The 24,176-nt window shown below is 34.1% G+C and overlaps 2 protein-coding genes across 2 annotated transcripts in view; one reads left to right on the plus strand and one right to left on the minus strand.

Moving 5' to 3' along the window:
- LOC126971901 (ras GTPase-activating protein raskol) overlaps positions 1 to 24,176 on the plus strand; it is a 184,980-nt gene that overhangs the window by 85,643 nt on the left and 75,161 nt on the right. The window lies entirely within an intron of this gene.
- LOC126971874 (uncharacterized) lies at positions 10,314 to 13,488 on the minus strand. Its single transcript, XM_050818394.1, has 2 exons — positions 12,985 to 13,488; positions 10,314 to 11,753 (listed from the first exon to the last, which is right to left on the minus strand). Exons 1-2 carry the CDS (start codon positions 13,208 to 13,210, stop codon positions 11,107 to 11,109), a joined length of 873 nt encoding a protein of 290 aa, XP_050674351.1. The 5' UTR covers positions 13,211 to 13,488; the 3' UTR covers positions 10,314 to 11,106.

Here is a 24,176-nt window from a genome sequence, read left to right on the forward strand (position 1 = left end):
ACATGGTAACTGGTAGGTAAATAAAAAGTATATAGTATTTACTAGGAGAGACTTCGTTTGCTTCAAATACATGCCTAAATATAAATATTTAAATGAAAAATTAATTGTTGAAGTAATAACTTCTTAAGACTCGCTGGGCATTTGGTGAGTATTTAATAATAATATAATAGTGACACACTTTTACACAAATTATTTTGCCGCAAACTAGGCATAGTCATAGCATAGGATACAAGACAATGATATATTTAATACAATATACTTACTTAAAGATACATAAATACATAATATAAAATCTATCCATAACTCGGAAACAAACGTCCATATTCATCATATAAATGCTCGCACCTATCGGGATTCGAACCTGGGATTGTAACATGTTAATCATTGGAGTAGACACTTTCTCTAATGAATGCGTACGTAGGTTTCTGGGTATCAAAAATGAACAACTGGGGTGGACCACAGCTCAGTCGGCACTTACCACTGAGCTATAGGGGTCGTCTAAATGAATAAGACTTACCCCCTTATTCATAATGGTCCGCTAACTTAAAACAGCCGCTTAGGAGTGTTTTTTCTCATTCTGACTTAGGTCAATAGAAGAAGACAGAGTGAGAATTAGCAATGCTTTAAGTTAGCAGACTATTATGAATAAGGGGTAACTCTTCATGCTTGGGTATGTAACCTTCTTTAGGATAAAGTCGACTCGAACGATGAGAGCTAAGGGAGTATGATAACATAATAAATATTATTATTGATGTAATTTGTATTATGTTATCTTATGTTAATGTAAATTTAATGAGCTCAATAAAGTTAGCCCCCCAGATTTTTTTTTTATGTTTTTTTTATTACATCGTTAGTTCGCCATTTGTTCTTGATTGTTCTCTATAAACATTTATTTGTTCTCGATTTTTTTTTAAATTTGCAATTCATTAAAATTGGTTAGGTTAGGTTATGTTAGAACAGTTAAAACAACGCACGAGCCGAGCGTAGCGTGCCGCGGCAGCAACCAAATAGTAGGCGTTTCCCCCCATTTTTAATTAATTGTTTTAAATAAACAACAAAAGAACAAACAATTATTTATAGCGAACAATTAAGAATAAACTACGAACTAACGATATGCGATATTGAAAATTCAAAAATAGAAAAAAATTTTTTTTTGGGCGGCTAATTTTGATGAGCCAATTTAATGTTGTATTTCGTCCCTTTGATAAAGTTTTCACTTCTGTCAGTGTCAAGGAACATGCTAATTACGGTTATCATTAGGTGCAATGTCTCAGACCAATTCTCTTCAATTAACTAATTGTGTTAGCGCCTTAAACTCACACATTATTGTAAATAGATAAGATTGACCACACACAGATGGCAAGGTCGGAACTAATATTAAATATTGCTTTAATCACAACACAATGTGAACAAGCTGCCTTATAAGGTGCGGTGATGCTTCCAAAATCTTAATAGTTATTAATTGTTGTTATTTATTATATTTTCCGTAATATTTGTTAATTATGTCTAAATTTATTTGAATATATTTCACCTTACATGGTTCAGTCTTAATATTTACTCATTCCACAGAATAGGGATATAAGTGAGTAATATTGTTGCACGTAACTTTACCCACACTGTGCAAACTTTCCAGTACGCTATTTAGTTGCGAGACTTCTGTCAGAAAATGTCGAGTTTCGTATTCTCTGACAGAAGTCTCGTATGTTTTTATGTTATCTTATTTGTTCTATGTTATTTTATATCTTATCTTTTATCTATATTTAATAATAATAATAATATTGACACACTTTTACACAAACTAGGCATAGCCTGTACTATGGGTACAAAACAACGATATATTTAATACAATATACTCATATCCATGACTCGGAAACAAACATCCATATTCATCATACAAATTTTTGCACCTACCGGTATTCGAACCCGGGACCTCTAGCTTAGTAGCCGGGGTCACTAACCATTCGGCTATATGGGTCGTCATATTTATATCTTTTGTTATTATTATTTATAATTTTATTATATTGACAGCTGTACTCATTTGGTCGTCGGTTCTTTGATTGCTTTATTTAAATTACACCAAACAGTTAAACAGCATTTCGGGAATTGGGTTGACATTGAATATTGTATATTGCCCTTTATATCATTCATCACCATCATCAGCCGTACGACATCCACTGCTGGACAAAGGCCTCCCCCAAAGATTTGCACGACGATCGGTCCTGCGCTACCCTCATCTAACGTGTTCCGGCGATCTTGACCAGATCGTCGGTCCATCTTGTGGGGGGCCTACCAACACTGCGTCTTCTGGTACGTGGTCGCCATTTGAGGACTTTACTGCCCCAACGGCCATCTGTCCGTCCAACTATGTGCCCTGCCCACTGCCACTTCAGCTTCAGTACTTTCGCAATCATTTGGGCTATGTCGGTGTCTTTGGTCCTCCTACGGATCTCTACATTTCTGATTCGATCTCACAGGGAAACTCCGAGCATAGCTCTCTCTATTGCCCTTTGAGTGCAAAGTCCCATAGTTAACGACCACGTCTGCGTACCGTAAGTCATCACTGGCAACACACACTGGTTGAATACCTTCCTCTTCAGACACTGTGGTATTTGGGACGAGAATATTTTACGGAGCTTCCCGAATGTTATGATGATTACCTACAACAAATACTGTATTTTTAATATAAACTTTTAGATTGCTTGCTGATTAGTGCCAAAACCACAGGATCCTAATATTTGTTTGTAATTACTGTAGTGGAAAGGTTCCGCGTGTACTGTGTACACTTACGTGCAACAAAAGTAGTCACTTATATTGATATAATATTTCTTTACTCAGTTCCGTGTAGAAAGAAATTTATTACCCGAATGATCTACGACTTCTGCTCTAACCTAGCGTAAAGAGGATTATAATGATAAAATGTAGACTAAGCGCTGGAACAATTCTACAGGTTTAAATCACTCTAAAGCACTGATAAGGGCATTAAACAGTAGCATACTCACCAGGATGCTAACTGGGCACTGTCGCTTAAACAAGCACCTCAGTGTAGTCGGCATCAAAAATGATAAAACTTGCAGATTTTGCCTTGAGGCTGATGAAACGCCTCTTCATCTACTCTGCTATTGCGGCCCACTAATGCATAAGCGTAACACAAATCTCTGGCGACTACACCTTGCCACCAGATGGTGTTTGCAACACTCGCGTCAAGAAGATACTGCGGTTCGTAAAGGCTGCAGGGCTTGACGACTTGATAGTATGAGTGGCGAAAACAATAGTTCAATTTTGGACGCGGTGTTACTAGGAATTATTAGGATTAGATAAATAGCCACCCTCTTCAAATAATAATAATAAATGAAGACTATTTGGCTTTGACTTTGACTTTCACGTTACTGGTTAGATAACACCTCGCCGTAATGGTTGGTGTTATGGTAATATTCACCAACTCGTTTGTGTGTAATTAGGAGTGGCTACAAGTTTGAGGCACGTAGTCGTTATTATGTCTGCTAGATATACCGTGAGGCTCCACAAGGCTAAAATATCTGATGAGACTGCCAAAACGTAATTATTAACAGTATTGTAACGAGTGAACCCTTTTCTTCATAAATACGCTATTGAAATAATTATTGCATTGGTATAGCTTCTTGATAAGTGGTAGTTCCAAATTAATCCGACGGTGTCGTGTGCCGGGTAGTCTCATTTGTTTAATACGATTACTAATTATGACAGTAATCACGACCATCATGTTCACGAAGCATCGTTACAAAAACAATGTATTTATGGTCTATATGTTGATGCATCCAATATATTATGATAATTTATATTTATATAATTAATTCTTCTTTATTTCTTTATAAAAATATTTCATATTTAAAGCGCTTTGAATTTTGAACACGCTTCATATATTAGATGCAGCACCCTACAAACTAATTTGCTTTTATCCGACTTCAAAAAGGAGGAGGTTATCAATTCGATCGGTATTTTTTTTTATGTATGTACGCCGATTACTCTGAGATTTATGATCCGATGTAGTTCGATGCAGAATAGATGCCATTTGGTCCCATAAAAATTTTACATAGTTTGGCCCAGTAGTTTTCATTTTATGAACATTTTTCAATAAAATTTTTGTCTACCTTGATGATATAATTGTTTTTTGTGTACGGTTTTTTTAGAAGTTTTCATTCAGGTTGATTATATATTATTATTATTAAATGACACTAAAAAGAAAAATAATAACAAAAATATACGTTTAAAAAAACTGGTACATATTGTTAGCTTTGAAGTCGATGCCAAGCCAAATGTAATAGTAGGTACCTACACTCGCCACGCGTGACCTTGAGCTGGATAGCTTCGTCTAGAACAAAATAACCCAAGCGGACAGACACACGTGGCCAGACAACCTTAATAATTACAGTTAGTAAGCTGTTTATAATATTAAGTTTTATTTAGTTTAGGCACTTACTTAAAACCTATTTATAGGTAGCACATAAAAAATCATAGCATTTTATTAATATTAAAGGTAAAAGTGTATTAAGCTCTACTCTTACCGAACATATTATACATTCAGTAATATAAAAGAAATACTTATAGTGACGATTCAAAAGCGCTTTTTTAAGCCTAAGTGAATAAATTTTATTTGACTTTGAATTTTGAAGCTAATAAAAGTAGGACAGACTATTTAAATTATTGTACTGTCGTCAGTCGTGTAAGTGTTTAAATTTAATCCGAAGTTTTAAACCAAGCCGATGAAAGCCGGGTTAAGAAACGTGTGCAACAGGGAACCGCGTCAGGAACATAGTTCGTCACGCGTTCTTCAACTCCACGAACGTAATTTGATATGGATATTTAGATTTTTTATATCTCTACATTTTTATGACGCCTTAAGCGTAAGGAAAAAGCGTTGCGCTCTCTTTAAGCAAATCTCTCTCTCTCTCCCTAATCTGTATAGTTTTTTCTTCAAAAAAGCTTTGTGAGTCCTCCTTTGATGTTAAACTGACACAGCCTACACAATTCTGAAGAGATTTACGGCCGTTCCCAATATTCAGTCTATCTCCGGTTGTGGCCTACTTGAGATAAAAATCGTAACTATCGTTGACTTTTCTGTCCCAATAAAGTTATCGACGGTAACTCACCTTATCCGTACACGCTGCCTGTCAATGGGAGGATGTATAGCTTACCAGCGATAGAAGTTTGTATGGAAATTGCAAATCACGCGTCTCAATATAAGGCGATAAGAATGACTTATAGGGTATATTGGGACAGCTTCAGATTATTGACAGCTAATTACTGACAGTAGAATTTATCTCTTTCTGTAGATAGTATATTGGGAACGGCCGTTACTTATTCTGACAGAAAGAAAAACCAATGAGAAATAGCTGGATTACAACATTTTACTAATTCGCTTCTTTTTTTAATTGTAAGTTTTTAAATGTCTTCAAAACCGACCAGATACAATAAGAACAGAGATAGAGATCTTATTACAAGTTAATGTACATAAGCGAAAAGACTTATTCCCCGTCCGTTTATTTTTTAATGACAATAAGGGATGAGACGAGCATGACGTTCAGGTGATGGTAACTTTATACGCTCTGCCCATTACAATGTAGCGCGCGCGGGATTCTTGACCCCAAAAATTCTGAGCGGCACTACAATTGCGCTCGTCACCTTAGACATACGATATTAAGTCTCGTTTGCCCTCAGTTGGCACCGTTGTGGAACCCATAATCTAGCCGGCATCCTATGCAAAGAAGCCTCCGGTAATACCTCCGGCCTACTGGTAAATACCTTTAGTCGACTCTTATGACACATTTGGGTGCCCACCCAGGCCCGAATGTGTAACAGTCTCATCTGGGGAAGCAGAGGGCAAAATTATTAGTGGTTCTAAATTACAACTGCTATTATAGTAGGTAATTGCAATGTCACTCAATATAGGTCGAATTGTACTACTTGTTTTTCGACTAAATTTGTGTTTGCATTAGTAATATAACGGAAATATCTAATATCGTTTGCAATTTGAAACGTGTGATTTATATGTCACGTAATTTACACCAAGGACTCGATCATATTTTGATATAGCTGTACGTAGTATTATATTCATTCAATTGTTTGACGAGTAAGATTACACATCTGTAAGGCAAGGCCATAATAATAGAGGCATTGTATTGATCGTTGAGGAAATCTTTTATTTGAATGAATAGAATATAATGAAAATATATTTATTTATCACAGGAAGAATCAATAATATCATAACAACACTTGGTAAACGTCATGAGGCTACATCAGTTTATAAAGCGGCTTTGACATTGGGAGAAGAACTGCTAAGAAACTCAAAACCGATCTTTTAAATCATATGTAATATACACATCTGTAATATACTTAAGAAATGACTTGGTAATCCAATATTTGAATCGTGTTTAAATAATATCAAATATTTCATGAGTACTTTACTAAAGAAAAACTATAATATAAATTATCTTTTATTAGATACATCAACCTTTAGAGTTTCAATTCATTGTTTGTGTAAGAATGCTTCTTAAACATGATGGTCTTGATTACTGTCATAATTAGTAATCGCATCCAAATATAATGATTTATTAACTGTAACAGGTCGACCTGGCAGAACTCGTTCACAAGTTGACGCATGGACCAGCCATCGTTCCCTTCGCACATATTGAAGGGAAGGCAGAGAACCAGACAAGAACCATGCATCATTATCCTCTATATAATCTACTATACAATCTAAATATTATAATATAAGGTATAAGAGATTTCCACCTATATATTCACTCATCACGATATCCCTGGTAGCAGTAGGCGTAGAGACTTGTAATTCGGTAGAAATGTTCCTTCCACCGAGTAGAAGTCAGCTAAAGATTTTTAGACTTCGTCGATGTTTCAAAATCAGATTTCTTTTACGTCGACCCTTGGTGAACCAATCTAATAACAAACACTTTGGGAATTCCTGAACTAGGCTGTAAGATAAAATATACTAACATTAAAAATTATTGGTAAATTGTAACATTGTAGACATGGATTATTAAACGTTTAAAACTTTACAAAATCTAGAATATCGTGTACGTAGAGAACTTTTGCTGTGTTATTACTAAATTTGAAGTAAAGTAATTCCAAATTTAAAACTTTTTCAGCCTAAAAAGTTATAACTGAGAATAAACCAAGAATATGCAAAATGTTTACAAATAGACATTTTGCTTATGATTGGTTTATTCGGACATTTCTCGCGTTTATTTGCAAGGCTGTTAGACATTCGGAAAACTTCAAAATTATCATTGTATTGACAGTGTTATCAGCGATAAAGTCTACATTTTGCATATTCTTGGTTTATTCTCAGGTTTTATTTTAAACCAATTTTATTTGTAAGGTCGCTTGTTTTTATCTTACCTTTACAGCTATAGAATTACATGACAGGGAGAAGTAATTTGAAACTTAGAGTAACTTAGCATCGCGGTTAGTAATAAGACAGTTGATGCCTTTGCGGACTTGATATCCCGAAGGAAACCATCTTTAATGCCAAAGAATAATATATGGCCTTTTTGCTCCACGCTGTGAAGAAGACACAACTCATACAATAGCGCTATAAATACAGAAATGTCTTGAGTAATGAGTTATCTATAGTGTTAGGTGAACTCAGAAGGTGATGTCAGTTCTCAGTGTATGCGCACGTCAATATATTTCGCGCATCCGGCCGTTCGCATTCATATCGGTTGCTACTTGCTTGCTTCACAATGAACAGTTTCCTTCACATATTATTAGTTTATGTGTTACGATCATTAAAACGATGAAATTCTGTAAACAATTCCCCTGGCTTTACACCAAATACCTCGTTTTATGATCAAAAGTCAGCACCAGTTTTGTTATTTAAAATCAGCAACCATTCCTTCTTTGTGAGTTGTATCCGGGTCAATACGACATTAGACTACTTTCTAAAACGCAAGTACAACCATTTCAAAGACGGGAAAAATGCAAAGGTTAAACTTAAATGAAGTAAATGCCGACGTACAACGTATTTGTCATGAAACTGAATTCCGATCGAACGAACTGATTGTTATATATATTCTTGGTTTATATATCTCAGGTATAATAATATGCCAAGTTTCATACAAATTTCTTGTTTGTATCGTCTCCATACCCTCTCTATAACCAGACCACTGCAACATAGATATTGGCATAAGTAATCTATATTATTCTAATATATATAAATCCAGTGTCCTGATGTTTGTTTTCAGTGAGCTCCTAAACTAATGATAGGATTTTAATGGGGATTACTTCATAGAGTCTTGTCCAACTTGAGAGATAGGATAGTTTTGATTTGGGACCCATTTTTATTTTTATTTCCAATGTTTGTTTTGTATGGACGTATTTTCAATGAGAGAAAATCTCTGAAAATATTTACGCACGGTTTGACAAATTTTGACAAATTCATAAAAAACAGCGTTTTAATTATTATGTACAGAACAACGTCTGTCGGGTCAGCTAGTTATTCTATATAATATGGAAACTTCGAATTTCACCTGCAGTTTTTGAATAGTTTTGTATGTAAAAAAGGATGTACCAGATATATTGCATATACTGTGAAATCTTTAAAAATATGTTTGGATATACTTATCTTTTATCATTTAGCAGGAGTAGGGTTGTCAACTACGCTATAAAACATCGTATTCTACTCTGTTTTTTTTATATAATCTGTAACACTAACAAAGTACGCTGAAATACTCTTGGTACATACTGACTTTTATTACATTTGTTAGACTATTAACATAATATAAAATAATATACTAGTTGTGAAGACGCAGTGTTGGTAGGCCCCGCCAATAAGATGGACCAGCGATCTGGGCATAATCGCCGGAATGCGTTGGATGAGGGCAGCGCAAGACCGATCGTCGTGGAAATCTTTGGGGGTGGCCTTCAGCAGTGGACGTCTTCCGGCTGGTGATGATGATACTGGTTGTTACCCAAAGCCATAAAAACTCACGCGTTTATGAATGTAGCTCTGATTAGTCACGTCAAAAATATTTGTTACTAAAAAAAAAGAGAAGTACATACTCCTTTTTATAATACTGTACTCTGTGAACCTAACATACATTCGAGAAGTTAGCAACCCTAAGCAGAAGGTACATATATAATTTGATATGATTGTAAGATGCATTATCTGTAGGTGAATCTTGTTAAAGGAAAACCTTCAAATCACAAAGGTAAAGTGTTGCGTGGGTAGTACATAGAGTTGTAGGTACTTAAAGATATACCCACGTGCTAAGATCGATGACTAAGGCAGCTTGAATAGCGATTACAAGAGTATCTTTGAGAATATTTTAATAAAAAATCAAACGAAATCAAAGATGCAAAGACAAAATAAATTTCCTCGAAGTACGAAACAATTTGGTATATTTATTTGATTTCGCTTCTGCTGGGATTAAATATACAAATTTAATTTACGTACCAATATTTATGTATAATGCAGGATTCGACTTCGCACCTCGTGGGACACCCCCTAACGGTTAACCACTTAGCCAGTGGTCAAAATGACGATTTCCCATAAATTTTTGTATTTTTGAACAGCTCTCGAGTAGTGGCGCCATTCATTATTGTATTTTGATTAAATTTGTGTATTTCTAATAATAATAGTAATGAAAAACAAATTCTTATTAATAACACATATTATGTCGATAAGAAGCGGCTAACAACTAAATAATTGTTGTTTTAAATAATTTTTAATAATATAGCAACAGTACTGACAATAAATAATATTATTTATCATGTATGGCATAAGTTATGGCACACACATTTAAATGAATACGTACCATTTAATGTAATGTATTTAAATATATTAATGGAATATAAATATTAAATACGGCTCAATTTATCTTTGTTTTACAAAAATATTTAAAAATGCCATTTTACTATAATATTATGATGTTTGACCGTACGGAACGCTTCGTGTGCGGACGGTTTTGCAGTTAAACGTTTTTTACCAACAAAAAAATCTGTGATTTTTTGAATGAATTTCTGTGATAGAAGTGAAAACTTAGAACTTTTAGTATTAAAATTTGAAATTTCATAATGTTTAACGAAATTAAAAATTAAAAACGATTAAATTATTCATTCGAATTTATTTTTAAAAATTAATTTCAATAATAGATATTTATATTAATGAAACAAAAACACTATTTCAACAATGCACAGTATATACACATTAAACTTTTCACGAAATCCATTCAATTTTACTTATAAGATATACAAATGGTACCCGTAAGGGTCCGTTCACACAGACCGGCTCGGAGAGCATCGGCCTGCTTTGTTCTTTTCACACAGACCGGGTCGTATACGCTTGGAATTGGCCGGAGCGGAGCCGCCAACTATTTCACATCGACCGGCTGGAAGAGATCTGAAAGCGGGTGCGGTTGGATGTGCTCGGAGCCGGTCGGATGCGCTCGGAGTCGGGTGGATACACTACAAAGGCAGTGCCAGTATTCCGCGCAGTCTAAGTTTTGTTTTCGGTGTGTTAACGTGTGCTTTTCGAAACATGGATTTAGATAGCTCCGACGAAGAAATATATTTGTTAGCAAGATTACTTGAAATAGAACATAGGAAACGTAAGCGCAAGCGGAAACAAATATGGGTAAAACATATTTGGAAAAACAGACTAATCCATGGGGAGTTTCACACCATTTTCGAGGAATTGAAGAGAGATAGCCTAAAATTTTATGAGTATTATCGTATGGAATATTGGCAATTTTTGAAATTGACAGATTTGTTAAGAGTACATATAACAAAAAAGACTACAAATTATCGTTGCACCATTACAGCCGAAGAAAGGTTAACGGTAACTTTAAGGTAAATAAAAAACAATTATTTATACTAATCATGTTATTTAGATCACAAAATCACAGCCCTCCATTTATTAAGCATTGTTTACGTTAATGAAATGTAAATTACTTATACTAATCATGTTAAATAACACAAACATCTAAATAGATCACAAAATCACAGCCCTCCATTTATTAAGCATTATTTACGTTAATGAAATGTAATTAAATAGTACAGATTTGTGTGTGTTTAATTATTATTATTATAATTATTATTGTTTTTGATTGTTTATTATTTTGTATTTTGTGTGCTGGTATTGTACCCGTAAGTAGTCTGATCTGGATAGTTTTGAGGAATATAGGTTTCGTTTGACACTAGGTAAGTAGATTGATTAGTCGATGGCGGTGAATTTATAGACAAAGAATAATTCAAATCTGTACTATTTTCATACAGACTTAATTCAGCTTCATTAACAATGTTAAACACGCGCCTTTTAATTCGTGCTTGGACTTCTTTTGGGAATGTTTCCACTGTATCTGACATAGACAAAAAAAAATTACGTAATGCCTTGTCACGGGGTGTAGTATTTCTTTTTTCTTCAAGATACTCTTCGAAAACCGTAGCAACATCTTTGCTTAAGCGTGGTCTCTTTTTCGAGCCAGAAGTACTTGCAAGCGATTCAACTTCAGAATGGTCAGAACGTTTAGATGATGTCGATGGTGGTGGTATTGGTGTGCCAGGCTCTGAATCATCCGATGATAATGTTACATTAGATATTTGGTTTCGATTGCGAAAAAATGGTATTATAAAAGAAAGTTCTTTTTCAAATTTTATCAATTTGGACGTAGTTGCACCATCGCTACTCTTGCCTTTTCGGTTATAATAGGCTTTTCTGAAGTTATCTCGCAGTTTCTTCCAACGATCCTGGCACTGCGTCACTGGAAAGAACAGAAATGAAAAATTAATAACATAACTCTTTTTTATTTTATAGTTCGTTTTGGTACGGCAGTCTTATATTTCTATTTTGTGTGTTTGTTTTATTTTTACAGATTCCTCATCACTGGTTGCAGTTTCAAAAACTTGTCATTTAATTTTCGAATGGGAATTTCTACAGTTCATTCAATTATTCATGAGACAATCAGAGTAATTTGTGATGTTTTGATGCCCATAGTTATGCAGATGCCAGATGAAGAAATGTGGGAAAAGGTTTCACGTGATTTCTTTAATATTTGGAATTTTCCTAACTGTTTGGGCGCTATAGACGGAAAGCATGTCAATATACAGGCACCAGATAATAGTGGAAGCTTATACTATAATTATAAAAACTTTTTCAGTACAGTGTTACTAGCTGTGGTCGACGCGAAATACAGTTTTTTAATTGTTGATGTCGGATCATATGGTAAAAATAGCGACGGCGGAATTTTACAGAATTCAAAATTTTGGAAAAAACTCAACACCAATAAGTTAAAGCTGCCCCCAAATAAACCTCTACCTAGTACCACTGAAAGCTTACCACATGTTTTTATAGGAGACGAGGCATTTCCTTTGAGCAATAATATATTGCGGCCGTATCCAAGAGAACAAGCAAGAACAGAATTATCAAAAAAAGTATTTAATCTGCGTTTAAGCAGGGCAAGAAAAGTCGTAGAATGTGCATTTGGAATGCTAACTCAAAGATTTGAAATTTATCAAAAACGAATGAAAATTCAGCCGAAGTACTGTGATTTAATTATATTAGCAACTACATGTTTACATAATTTTTTAATAGAAAATCGGACGCCAGGACAAGAGAATGAATTTCACAGCAATATAAATTTATTGACAGCAATAACAGACAATAATAATGAAAACAGTTCTAATAGCGACGCAGTTCTAACCACAAGGAATAAATTTAAGGATTATTTTTCATCAAGTGGTGCTTTAGATTGGCAAGATCAAGTGGCTACGCGAGTTTCTTAAGTTATATTTAATAAAAATTGTCTACTACATAAGTATATTCTAACGATCAGATACTCAAACGAGTTTTTAAAGTAAGGGCGCATTTAAACTCATGTTATTCCTATTTTGACTTTGAATCTAACACGTCGCAGCACGAGTTTAAGAAGCCCTTGCTTTAAAATTCGTTTGAGTATCTGGGGGTAGGTGTAAAACAATGAAAACCTTACTTACCACTTATTCCGAGACATTTGCTAATTTCCTCCCATGCATTGTCTTTCATTATCCGATCGCTATATGATGGCTTGGTTATGTCAAATAAACACTCATATTTTGACACGAGTATTATTAATTTTTCATCATTCATCTTTTCGTACAAGTACGCACAACTATTACGTTCAAATGTTGCTATCAAAATGGCAGTCGGCGCGGCCGCAGCGGGCACGCAATCGGAGCCCATCGGCTGCGCGAGCGAGAAAGAGCACGCAATCGGAGCCGACAGGCTGCGCAAGCGAGAAAGAGCACGCAATCAGAGCCGATCGGCTGCGCGAGCGAGAAAGAGCACGCAAGCGGAGCCGGTCGGCTCCTTTTATTACTTCACACGAAGCGCGTTCAGGCATTTTTAATGACAAAAAAGGTGCAAATGCAAAAATAAACTTTACTACAATCACTCAAAACACTGTTTCCAACGTGATAAAAATCTGCTCTCCTCTCCGAGCCGGTCTGTGTGAACGGACCCTAAGATGAGCTTCCCTTTTGCTTCTGTTGAATGTAAAAAGTGGGATATAATAATTTTATATAACACACTCAATAACTCTTCTTCTAAGCCAATTAAATATTTACGCCAGTCCATTGCCCGAATCGCAGTTTTCAGCAAAACGAATTGTTTCCGGATTTTCATTAAAAATAGGACGATTCTAGATGCCCGCATGCATATGTTAACGAACGCTTTGTACGCAACAATCGACCATCCCAAAATACCTCTCATAGCCTAAACACATGATCGGATTTGGAACGGCCAAACCATCGGACGCTTGTAGCGGACAATATTCGATGGTATGTCGCATTGTCAATCGCACAAAATTATTATTATTAATGTCCGGACTGTACCGAGTACGACGCCGGACCAATTGCTGGGATACGCCCACCGGTCCGTCCGATGATCTGGCCGTACCAAATCCGACCATGTGTTTTGGCTATAAATTGCACCGATGCAGCAAATTTTGTCTATATCCCAATGTCCAACTGAACTGGTGATAAATGTTATTTATAATTATGACATGTTTCCGGCGGTCATTTAACACGCGTTGAATCATAATTTATAATATGGGTTTGTAAGTTTATGGTATGCGGTTATGGGTCTTGTAAGTAGATAACAATTCATAGTTTAGTTAAGGTAGCTTACTTACCTTTACTTATATTAATAATTTTATTTTAACTAAAAGTATAAATTGTTTATTTCGAAGATTCATCGGTTGTCTAGCAGCAAGAGACTATCTAAACGTACAAATTATTTTCGTACAAATACTTAGTAAAAAGTTACCACATATTTCGCCAAATAATATTTACAGTACGCAATAGTTTTTAAGTTATGTGAAAAACGAGTTAGTTCACATAATTGTAAATATGAACAATTAAAGTCACACGTTAGTTCTCACTTTAAATTTTACGAAATTATTTTTGCTTTTTTATTAATGTATAAAGAAATTCTCATTAGATGTTCTTAATAATATTATAATGTGCTTTCCCTTATGTTGGCAATACCGAAATGTACATATAAAGATACTTACTAATACGTGGGAATATTATTTTATTATGTTTTGGTGTAATTTTAAAACGAATTTTAATATTTTACATTTCCTTTTTGAAGTTTAACTTCTTATTGCGTGTTTGGGAAAAATATGACCGTATATATTTGCGATATGATTTTTCGAGACCTTTTACAGTGTCAGACTCACTTCACAGCTAGTCGATAAGCATCCCTACAGTATAGTGTGAAGTGATTGATATATTCGAAATATTTGTTTAGCAAGTGTCACTGTCAATACATAACATCAGATAACTATGGTAACGTCAGAGAAATACAATGGTTCGAAAATATAATTTAGAACATAAACAATTTTAATATTGATATGGTCTATATGGTACTGAGGTAATTACGTAATAACTTAATACAGAAGGACCCTTAAGTTGGGACTGGATAAATTAACTGACTTGGTATTACATGGATCTCACAACTTTATACGGTAGAAGATCTTGATAGAATTTAATAGATAAATAGAATGATCTTGTAGAAGAGTTGCGAGACTTGGTTTTTAACAAGTTATCTTTTTGATAGATATAATGCTGAAAGACGTTTTCCTTTTTTGGACCGCCATTTTTACACAAACATATTAACTAATAAACAAATAAATATGATATTACTGTTATAGCTGAAATCAATTTTTTTTTTTATAAGCAATACATCATATTGATTAAGTCGGCTTAAATACTCGTATATATACAAATACTTATAAACTATGGCAGATAACGTCTACAAAAGTATTTGTATTGTTAATATAATCTGTTCTTACAGCTAACGATTGAACAATGAAACTCAGTAATCTGTCACTATGTTCAACAGTGAAGTTGGAGCTGAGTATTTTATGAAACATAAACTGTCTATGAAAGACGACTGAGTGTCATTTAAAAAAGAGCTCCTAAATTATTATTTATTTTGCATTCTGAAATGATAACACAACGTCATTGTCTGTCTTATCATAATATAAGTTGTGCTCACGCGGCCTCTTGCTAAGCACCTGTGATTTATTTTTAAAAGTGTCACGAGCTGTTGGAGTCCAATTTCACAGCTAAATATGGCGTGTTGGTAGTCGTGACACTTTGTTCAATATTGTTATGGAGCGCTGCTATTTGTATTTTGTTGTCTGTAGTATGTGTACATAACAGGAATGATAAAATGAAGTTTTAGGCTCAAATGGGCGTACTTAGACTCTGCACAGACTTAACTAACGTGGGCTTCGAATAATCTTTGATTTCGTTTTTACACGCTTTTTATTAGCTTCACCTTTATATATGTTTGTTTATAACCGACTCGATTTGGACGCGATTTTGACCCACTTTAAACATTGCTTTAAACAGCCAGATTTCAAACTTCGTAGATTTATTGAGGAACAGTTGACAATACATTAATTTGATAAAATTATTCTATTTTTCAATTTGCAAAATAAGATTTTTGTTAATTTATGTAATTTTTTACATGTATCGTCAATAAGGATTTGATATTCATTTTAAATTTCAAAAATTATCTTTTCAACATATATAGCGTGTTTTTTAGTTTTTTTTTTATTAACTACCTAGTTTTACTCAGGTATCTTTATGAAGCTTTATCGTTTTCTTAATCTACATACAAATTATATGCGATGACTTCATCTGCGTATGTATTGAACGTGGTTTTTGTTCAGAATTTAAAATTGTTTTTGGCACTAAACTGAAATAATATTGTGGTATATCAAAATCAAAGTTAACGAAATATTTTTTCTTTGGGGTTCTATACCTTAAAGAAAATCTTCTCAGTTTGTCTATTTAAAAAAAAAAAACGAATGTACGCATCATCTGATGTTAAGTGATTATCGCTCACGTTCTCCTGCTACAACAGAGGAATTAAAGGAGTGTTTCCGGCTTTTAAGGACCGTGGAAAAGTCACAAGTTTCGTTAAAAACCATTATTAAACTAACTTGCTACTAATATATTTTTAGTTAATGATTTGGTATAACCGTATAGGTATCTTTTAAGTTTACGTATCAAACTTATAGTTTATGAAATAATTAGGGTCTTTTAAATATATAAATGTTGTCATTGTATGCGTTAAGATAATGTCTACTCAATGGCCTAAGATATCTCAGTAATATCCTTATTATGGAATGATGCGATAGAAGAGGGCACTGCCCCTATGTTCATAGTTGTCCCCTAATGATTGTTAGCGATTTATCTGTAGTGGTCAGTTTAACTTGAGCGAGTCTACAGACTATATAGAACATTCCTTCTTCTGTTCATAAAGTTTTTACAACTTGCAGTAATTAAAATAGCTGATACTCTGATGTAGCTGTACCTAACTTAAATTATTACCTTTTAAAGTGATTGAAGTGAAATATTATGTAATAAATGAGTTTACAAAGACCAAGAAGAAAAAAGTTTAAAATGTGGAAAGCAATAATCTCGAAAAGAAGAAAAGGTAGCGAAGGAATACCTTGTGAGGAGTCGTACGCCGCCCTAGCGTCACTGGAGGGAGGTACTGCGGCGACACTACCGCCATCTCTCGACGCGCTGCGTGCATGTAAGTATTGTTTCTGCTCGATAACAGATGGCGGACGCGACTATTAAATTGTCCTACAACACAAGCGTGTATATAGTGCTATAAGTTGTATAAAATGTAAGTCGCTGACATCCATAGCCAGCTTGTTTTTTTTCTTTCCATCATGTTAACCACAAGCCCGTTTAGCCCCATTAATAAAAAAAATACAACTGAAGTAATTAGAATTATTGAGTACATATAAATCTTTTTTCAGTAGTACAAAGATGAAACTATAATATTCTGTTTTAAACGCAATGTATTAAATGCAATTTACGAAACGGTCCATTAAATATCAAGGTTCTTCTATCACCCTGAGTTATTGATTTATTATTGATGATAATACGCGTATTGTCTCGGGTTTTTAACTCTCAGTGCCAACGGTATAAATTATTAACGGTCATAAAACGGATAACAGTAATGTACCTTTCTGCGTGAGAAAATTGGTGAACTGTCTTCAAAATTTGTTCTCACTTTTCATTAACTGTGAGAGAATCATGATTCATTGTGTATGTGACGTCAACCGTAACTTGGATTTACTTGTCCTCTGTTTAAGGTCATCATATCAATGACATTTGGTTAATACCGGTAATTGTAAAGAGATATATGAATCTCAAATCTATTCAAAATTTTTTTTGGAATTGAAAACTTCTTCAGTGGCGTTGAGCACTTTTCTTGGGATGGGTGTGACCTGATCGAAAATTCGTAAGACAGTCGTTGACATTAAAATTCATTTTTCCGGGATATAATATTTTTAATGTAAAATAATTGTAATAGTTCTGAAGTGCTAAATTTTTAATGCAATATAAATTGTCATTTTTGTGTTCAATAGCGCAATAAATGAATATTGTATTCAACCACATAAATGCTAGTACTTTTATACTGACAAATAAAGTAATCCGTGCGTAATTATTCCCTAACTATTCATAAAAATATACAAAAAACAACGTTTATGTTAAATTTTTCACTTCTGCCGGCACTCCCGGAGTGCAACCCGTAGTAATAATAAAGTCTAAGTAGTTTTTCATTCGTGACTGGTAAACCCGAACATAATTGTCATTGTTTAAAGCATAGAGCGTGAAAGGACACGGCTTGGCAACCACTAGGAGCTAGGTAATATAAGTAACTCGGTGCAAACGGACATACAAATACAACGCATATGACACAATAAACAAGGACGTACGTTCTTGTGTTACGGACGGGGTTATTAACACGATGTGTTCGTTCAAGTTTGTTTATTTTGTTAATTTTGTGACGATATTTTCTAAACGTATGTATTTTTAATAAATTATCGATTTTTTTTATTAAACGTTCGCGCTTTATTTACTTACAGTGTGTGTGAATCAATGTATCCACTGTATACCTCGTGGTTATGTTTTATGAATTTCTTATGTTTCACAAAAGTTAAATTAGTTAAAATTAGGCAGTACCATAGCCTTATAATATACGAGTATGTAGACAGTGTGACAACCGGATAGTGTGTGGAAAAATTGAAATTTAGTTTAGTATGAAACGTGCGGTGATTTGACATAAGTTGGAAATAGTAGGTACAATATTATAGCTACAAAGTATAATCCGGCTAGGTTGGAAAGCGAACAGTTGCTTAAAACGTAGAATGTCAAGTCTGATCATCTATACGCTAGTATATTCTACTAAGGCTATGGTCTTAGCAGTAGTTTATAGTAACAATAGATTCAATTTCCTCCTGTATCTTGCTGTATCTGCGTTATGGAAGTTTTTCACTTTCACGCGCTTTGTTGGTCTATAGGCTAGTATATTGTTAGTCTAGATACCACCGCTTCGGAAACAAACAACACTTTAAGAGGGGACCAACGCCGAAGGGGTGTCGGAAGTCCGCCAGTATATTCATTCCACGTATGCTGCCCGTAATTCATTTACCAGACAGTTTGAATGGCGTTAGGTTAATAAAATTTTTTAAATTTATGGAAGAATTTTCCGGGACAATATGACATGGGTATCTTTAATAAAGCGCGTACACCTTTCTTAAAGACCGGCAACGCTCCTGTGCTCCTTTAGTGTTGCAACAGATTGTGGGCGGTGCCAGGTGACCCTTACGTATGCTCGTTTGTCCTCCTTTTCCATAAAATTCAATTACGTATTTCCTGAACCGATACGATAAGAGCATCATACTCCCAACTTAAAGGTAGGCAATGCATCTCTTAACTCCCTATTGTACAAAAAATGACGATCCTAATGAGACTTACAATTTTGTCGGCATTTTTGACTGGGCCAATTGGCAAACTATGAAATTTATAATGTTTTACATCAGATACAAAAATTAACATGTTATGCCTACTACTCGGCTAATTCGAGTTAGTAAGTCTTCTATGGGCGATGTATATAATATGCTTTTACAACAAGATCCCTGAAAATGTTCAAAACAAATGCTTAAACGTTTATGTAGTAAAGGTTACTATAACATAAAGGATTTTCTTAATGATACCACACATTGGGAATAGAGCGACCACCGACAGGCTATTGTAAATTTGATTGAATCGAAATCTTATAAAATACCGAAAAAGCCTGCTGAGTTTCTTGCGCCCGTTCTTCTCAGGTCTGAGACATAAATTTTCGAAAGCAATTTTTAAATCTTCAAGAATCGAAGAGCGTTTCACGCGAACGTTTTCATCTTTCTTCTTATTTGAAAACTGTTTAGTTCTATCTTATTGTTATTCATACTATTATTATTATTCAAACATACTTGTATAATTATGATTTTAGACCAAAGGTTACAGCAACTTAAATATTTCATACAGCTTATTTTGATAATTATTTGAATTCGCTGAACAATTGTTGCTTTAATGTGTTTGTTATCTACTGGTAAGATTTATAAATATGATTTGTATATAGATATGTTTGTCTATGGCCCGTGTCTCCCACGTCACAGTTTCCATAAGTTTACGCAAACCGACTAATTGTCGCGCGTTAACAATACTAAATACAAAAGGTTCCTCTCACAGTCTTTACAATACAGAGATTTATCAACATTTGACGACATTATGTATTCGCAATACTTTGTCTGTTGATTTATTCTAATGAATAATTCAGGAATGCATTTCCACGCTATTGACAACTTGTGATGTACATGTAGAGATAATTTATTTTATTTTAGTAAAACCTTTTTGAATTATACAAAATTTCCGCTTGATATTTATTTATATTAGACCAGCCGTTCCCGTTCCCGCTTTGCTGGGCGAATTTTAAAAGGAAATAAATAAAATTTTATTCATCTAATTACAAATATAATACAAAAATAAGAAGCCATAAACCATCTAGGATAAATTTCGCATCGAATTGTAGTTGTTTCATGGCGATACGATCAGTGGTTTAGGCGTGATTGAGCCTCAAACAAAGACCATTTTCATTATATATATATATATATATATATATTTTCATCTATATAGGTATATATATACTCGTATATGATTCCACTTGTTTTGATATAGAGAAGTACGACAAACGAACATACATACAAACAGGCCAATTGGTGGTATGTGACCACGGCCCATACTCTCATAACACCAGAGGAATCACATGAGCGTTTAGGCCAGAAAAACAAGGCATTGTTTTTTATATAAGGTTATAGGTCACTTACTGAGCTTGAAATCACAAAATATAGACAGATCCGGGTGGAGCTTCAAGCACCAATTTGAAAAAGTTTTGATGGTGGGGGATTTGCACAATCGGTTCTGTAGATAAATTGATTACCGATTTACAAACTTCATTTCTTTATAATATTAGTATAGATATGACCAAATAATATAAGATACCCAAACCATTTCAAAAGACGTTGCTGTACCGAAAGATTGCACAAAAATGCACGTGATTTTTGTGATTCTAAATATAAAATTCGTATGGAATACTTCTGAGTGTTTCTGAGCGAGTTTCAAACATGTCCTCAATGACAATTGATCCCAATTTGAACATCCGTCTTGAAGACTTATTAATTAAGACTTTTGTCACAACCATAATGTTTACAGTACTCTTACATTATATTATTAAAACTTGAATTTACTATAATAATAGGTTATGAATATTGCTTTTTTTTTATAAATACTAACAAAAGGTTAGAAATTTGTTGAAATTCGAAATCAAAATTGTTTATTCATATAAGTCAAGAACTATATGAATAAACAATTTTTGTTATATACTATAATATAATGTTCATCTTAATAAGTTAGCTAGAGTTAAGGGCTCTATCATAGGTCTTGGTATTAAATTTTACAATAAAATACCAGACCGTGTACTTAGGACTCACTGAGCTGAGCACAAATTCAAGAAATATATGAATGCTTCTTTGACAAAGAAGGCTTACTGTAGTATGGTAGATTCTATAGAGGATAATAATGCATGATTCTTGTCTGGTTCTGCGCAGGCCACCTAAAATTTTATCTTAATATATATAAATCTCGTGTCACAATGTTTGTCCTCAATGGACTCCTAAACTAATGAACGGATTTCAATGGGGATTACTTCATGGAGTGCAGTTTAGTCCAACTTAAGAGATTTTTTATTTCGATTTGGAACCCATAATTATTTTTATTTCCAATATTTGTTTTGTTTGGACATATTTTCTGTGAGAGTATTTTTGACGCGCGGTTTGACAGTTCTGCTGTGAAACAATTTCATTATAACAACAAGGAGCATATTATTATGTTACAATGAAAAATTATTGACAAATTCATCAAAAACGGTATTTTATTTATTATGTACAGAACAACGTCTGTCTGGTCAGCTAGTAATATTATATGAAGTAGATTAAGTTGTTATCAATTCTTCTCCCCATGTGTAAGCTACTTTAAAAACTGATGTATAATCATCACGTTTAGCGTTTACGTTGTTTGCGAATATGATATGTTATTGTCACTCCCTGTGATAAATAAATATATTTCTCTTCTATTATCTTTTACACACGTATTAAATTGTTTTAAATGTATGTATTAAAATGTATTTAAACTTGACATACTTATACAACGTGGAACTTCAATGGCGGCATTAAATGAATACACGAGTAGAACTATTTAACCGTAATCATAAAAAAATAAATTTACATAATTCACCTAAATAAATTAATATTTCATAGCACGGACGATTGAAAAAAGAAGGACTCCGCGCCGTGATATTAGCAAGTGAAGCACCTTTATGCTAGTGTGTGTGTGCGGTTTCGGGGGATACTAGTTACACAATTTTTTCTGCGTCAAATAGTCATATATGGCCACAAATACTTGACGGTTATGTAAGGTGACACAGAGTCCTTCTTTTTTTACTCGTCCGTGTTCCATAGTATCAATTCGGAACGCCGTGTAAGTAATCTACTGCCGCGCGCTAGCGTAGGCACTGACACCTAGATACTTCGTGCCTTCTTGTGCAACCACGTAGGGGTGATAATTTTGTTGTCGCCTAAATATTTTATTTGTTTGTTTGAACATGTTAAAGATATATTTTTATATTATTAAGGTTAAGTAGCTCTACCCGTGTGTTTATTTAATGTCGCCATTGTAAAGTTTATATACATTTTACACCGACTAGGTACGTTACACGTACACAATTTGCTTTTTGAAAGTTCGGTTTATCTCCCGTGTTCAGAATAATGTACGTATCGAGCGAAACAAGGCGGGAGCTCGCAAAAACTAGTTGCGTACGTATAAATGGCGGTCATTACTAAATTCCTGGCAGTTTTTATTGAGCAAAGCTCTCGGAAGCCATTTTGAAAGCTGGTAGTATTCCTATATAGACACTTTATGTTTTTAACGCTGGAGTCGTTTAAATTAATTGACGGTGAAAAGTAATTGTTGATTGTATTTATTGGCTTGGTGGTCGATGTTAATAATTATAAATAACGATGTAGTGATTTTATTTATTTAAATTGGCTTTATTCACGGTTCATCAGTTTTAGTACCGACTAGTTTTGAACCATTCGGATGTCGTTCATGAGGGTAAGATCTATCGTAAGCGACTCGTGCGAAGGTGTAACATAAAAAGTTGACACTTATGTTTATGGTCAGATTAAGTATATGTTATACCTCACATTTGGCGCCTGCAAAAAAAAAAACTTGCGTTCCATTTCCCATAATTTTCATATTTTGTTTGTACCGCATTTGTTGCTATGTGGTAAATAATTTTAAAAATGTCATATTTCAAGTGTGTTGAAAAACAGCGTATGAAACTCTTGAGCTTACTCATTTGTACCATAATATACTATCATAAATACAATTCAGTTATAAACTAACAATCATAATATTTGTTGTTTGATCCCCAAAATCAAGCGATACGATGTATGAATCGTTGTGTCAACTTTCATGTTACACCTTCGCACGAGTCGCTTACGATAGATCCTTATTAACAACCCACGCTGTAGTCGTTTTAATTATACCTTGCGAAATAGTGATTCAGACGAGCTCATTAGAGAATGACTCAGAGTGTATTGTGGTGCTGGCTGGCGGGAGGATCTCTCCGTATTGTGTTGGCGGTTGACGCGGGCGGGGAACTGTTTCGTTGTAATTTCTCTGAATACAAATTACTCTGTGGTTGCTAATACATTCGTAAAGCTTATTTCAATTAAAATTCAAATATATTTATTGAACGTCAAAAACTACGAAATAGTATGCCTCAGACCTAAGAACGGGGGGTAAGGAAATCCGTTTTTTTAAATTTAGTTACAATATATGTAGTATCGTACAATAAAATTTATAATTTAATAGCCTGAGGGAGTTTGCTCCATTCCCAGACTGAAGTATCATTAAGAAAATCATCTATGTGTAGCCACACTAACACAAACGTTTTTTAATGGCCCCATTGCAATTTACCGGTCTTACCACCTCTCCGTTTAGTAAAATATTCGCATCTATATTTTTGACATTAGGTGCGGTAAATTCAATATATTTAGTTTTATGACTATTTAACTATAAATTATTGGCGCTAAACCAGTACCCGATGTTAGATAGAGCATTGTTTACTTCGTCATATAAAACGTGGCTTCTTTTCACTTTGAATATGAGTGAAGTGTTATCCGCAAACAATACTACCTTGTGCTTTTTTTTCTACAAGGTTAGGTAGA

This window comes from Leptidea sinapis, chromosome 24 (genome assembly GCF_905404315.1).
Source record: "Leptidea sinapis chromosome 24, ilLepSina1.1, whole genome shotgun sequence".
Taxonomy (NCBI): domain Eukaryota; kingdom Metazoa; phylum Arthropoda; class Insecta; order Lepidoptera; family Pieridae; genus Leptidea; species Leptidea sinapis.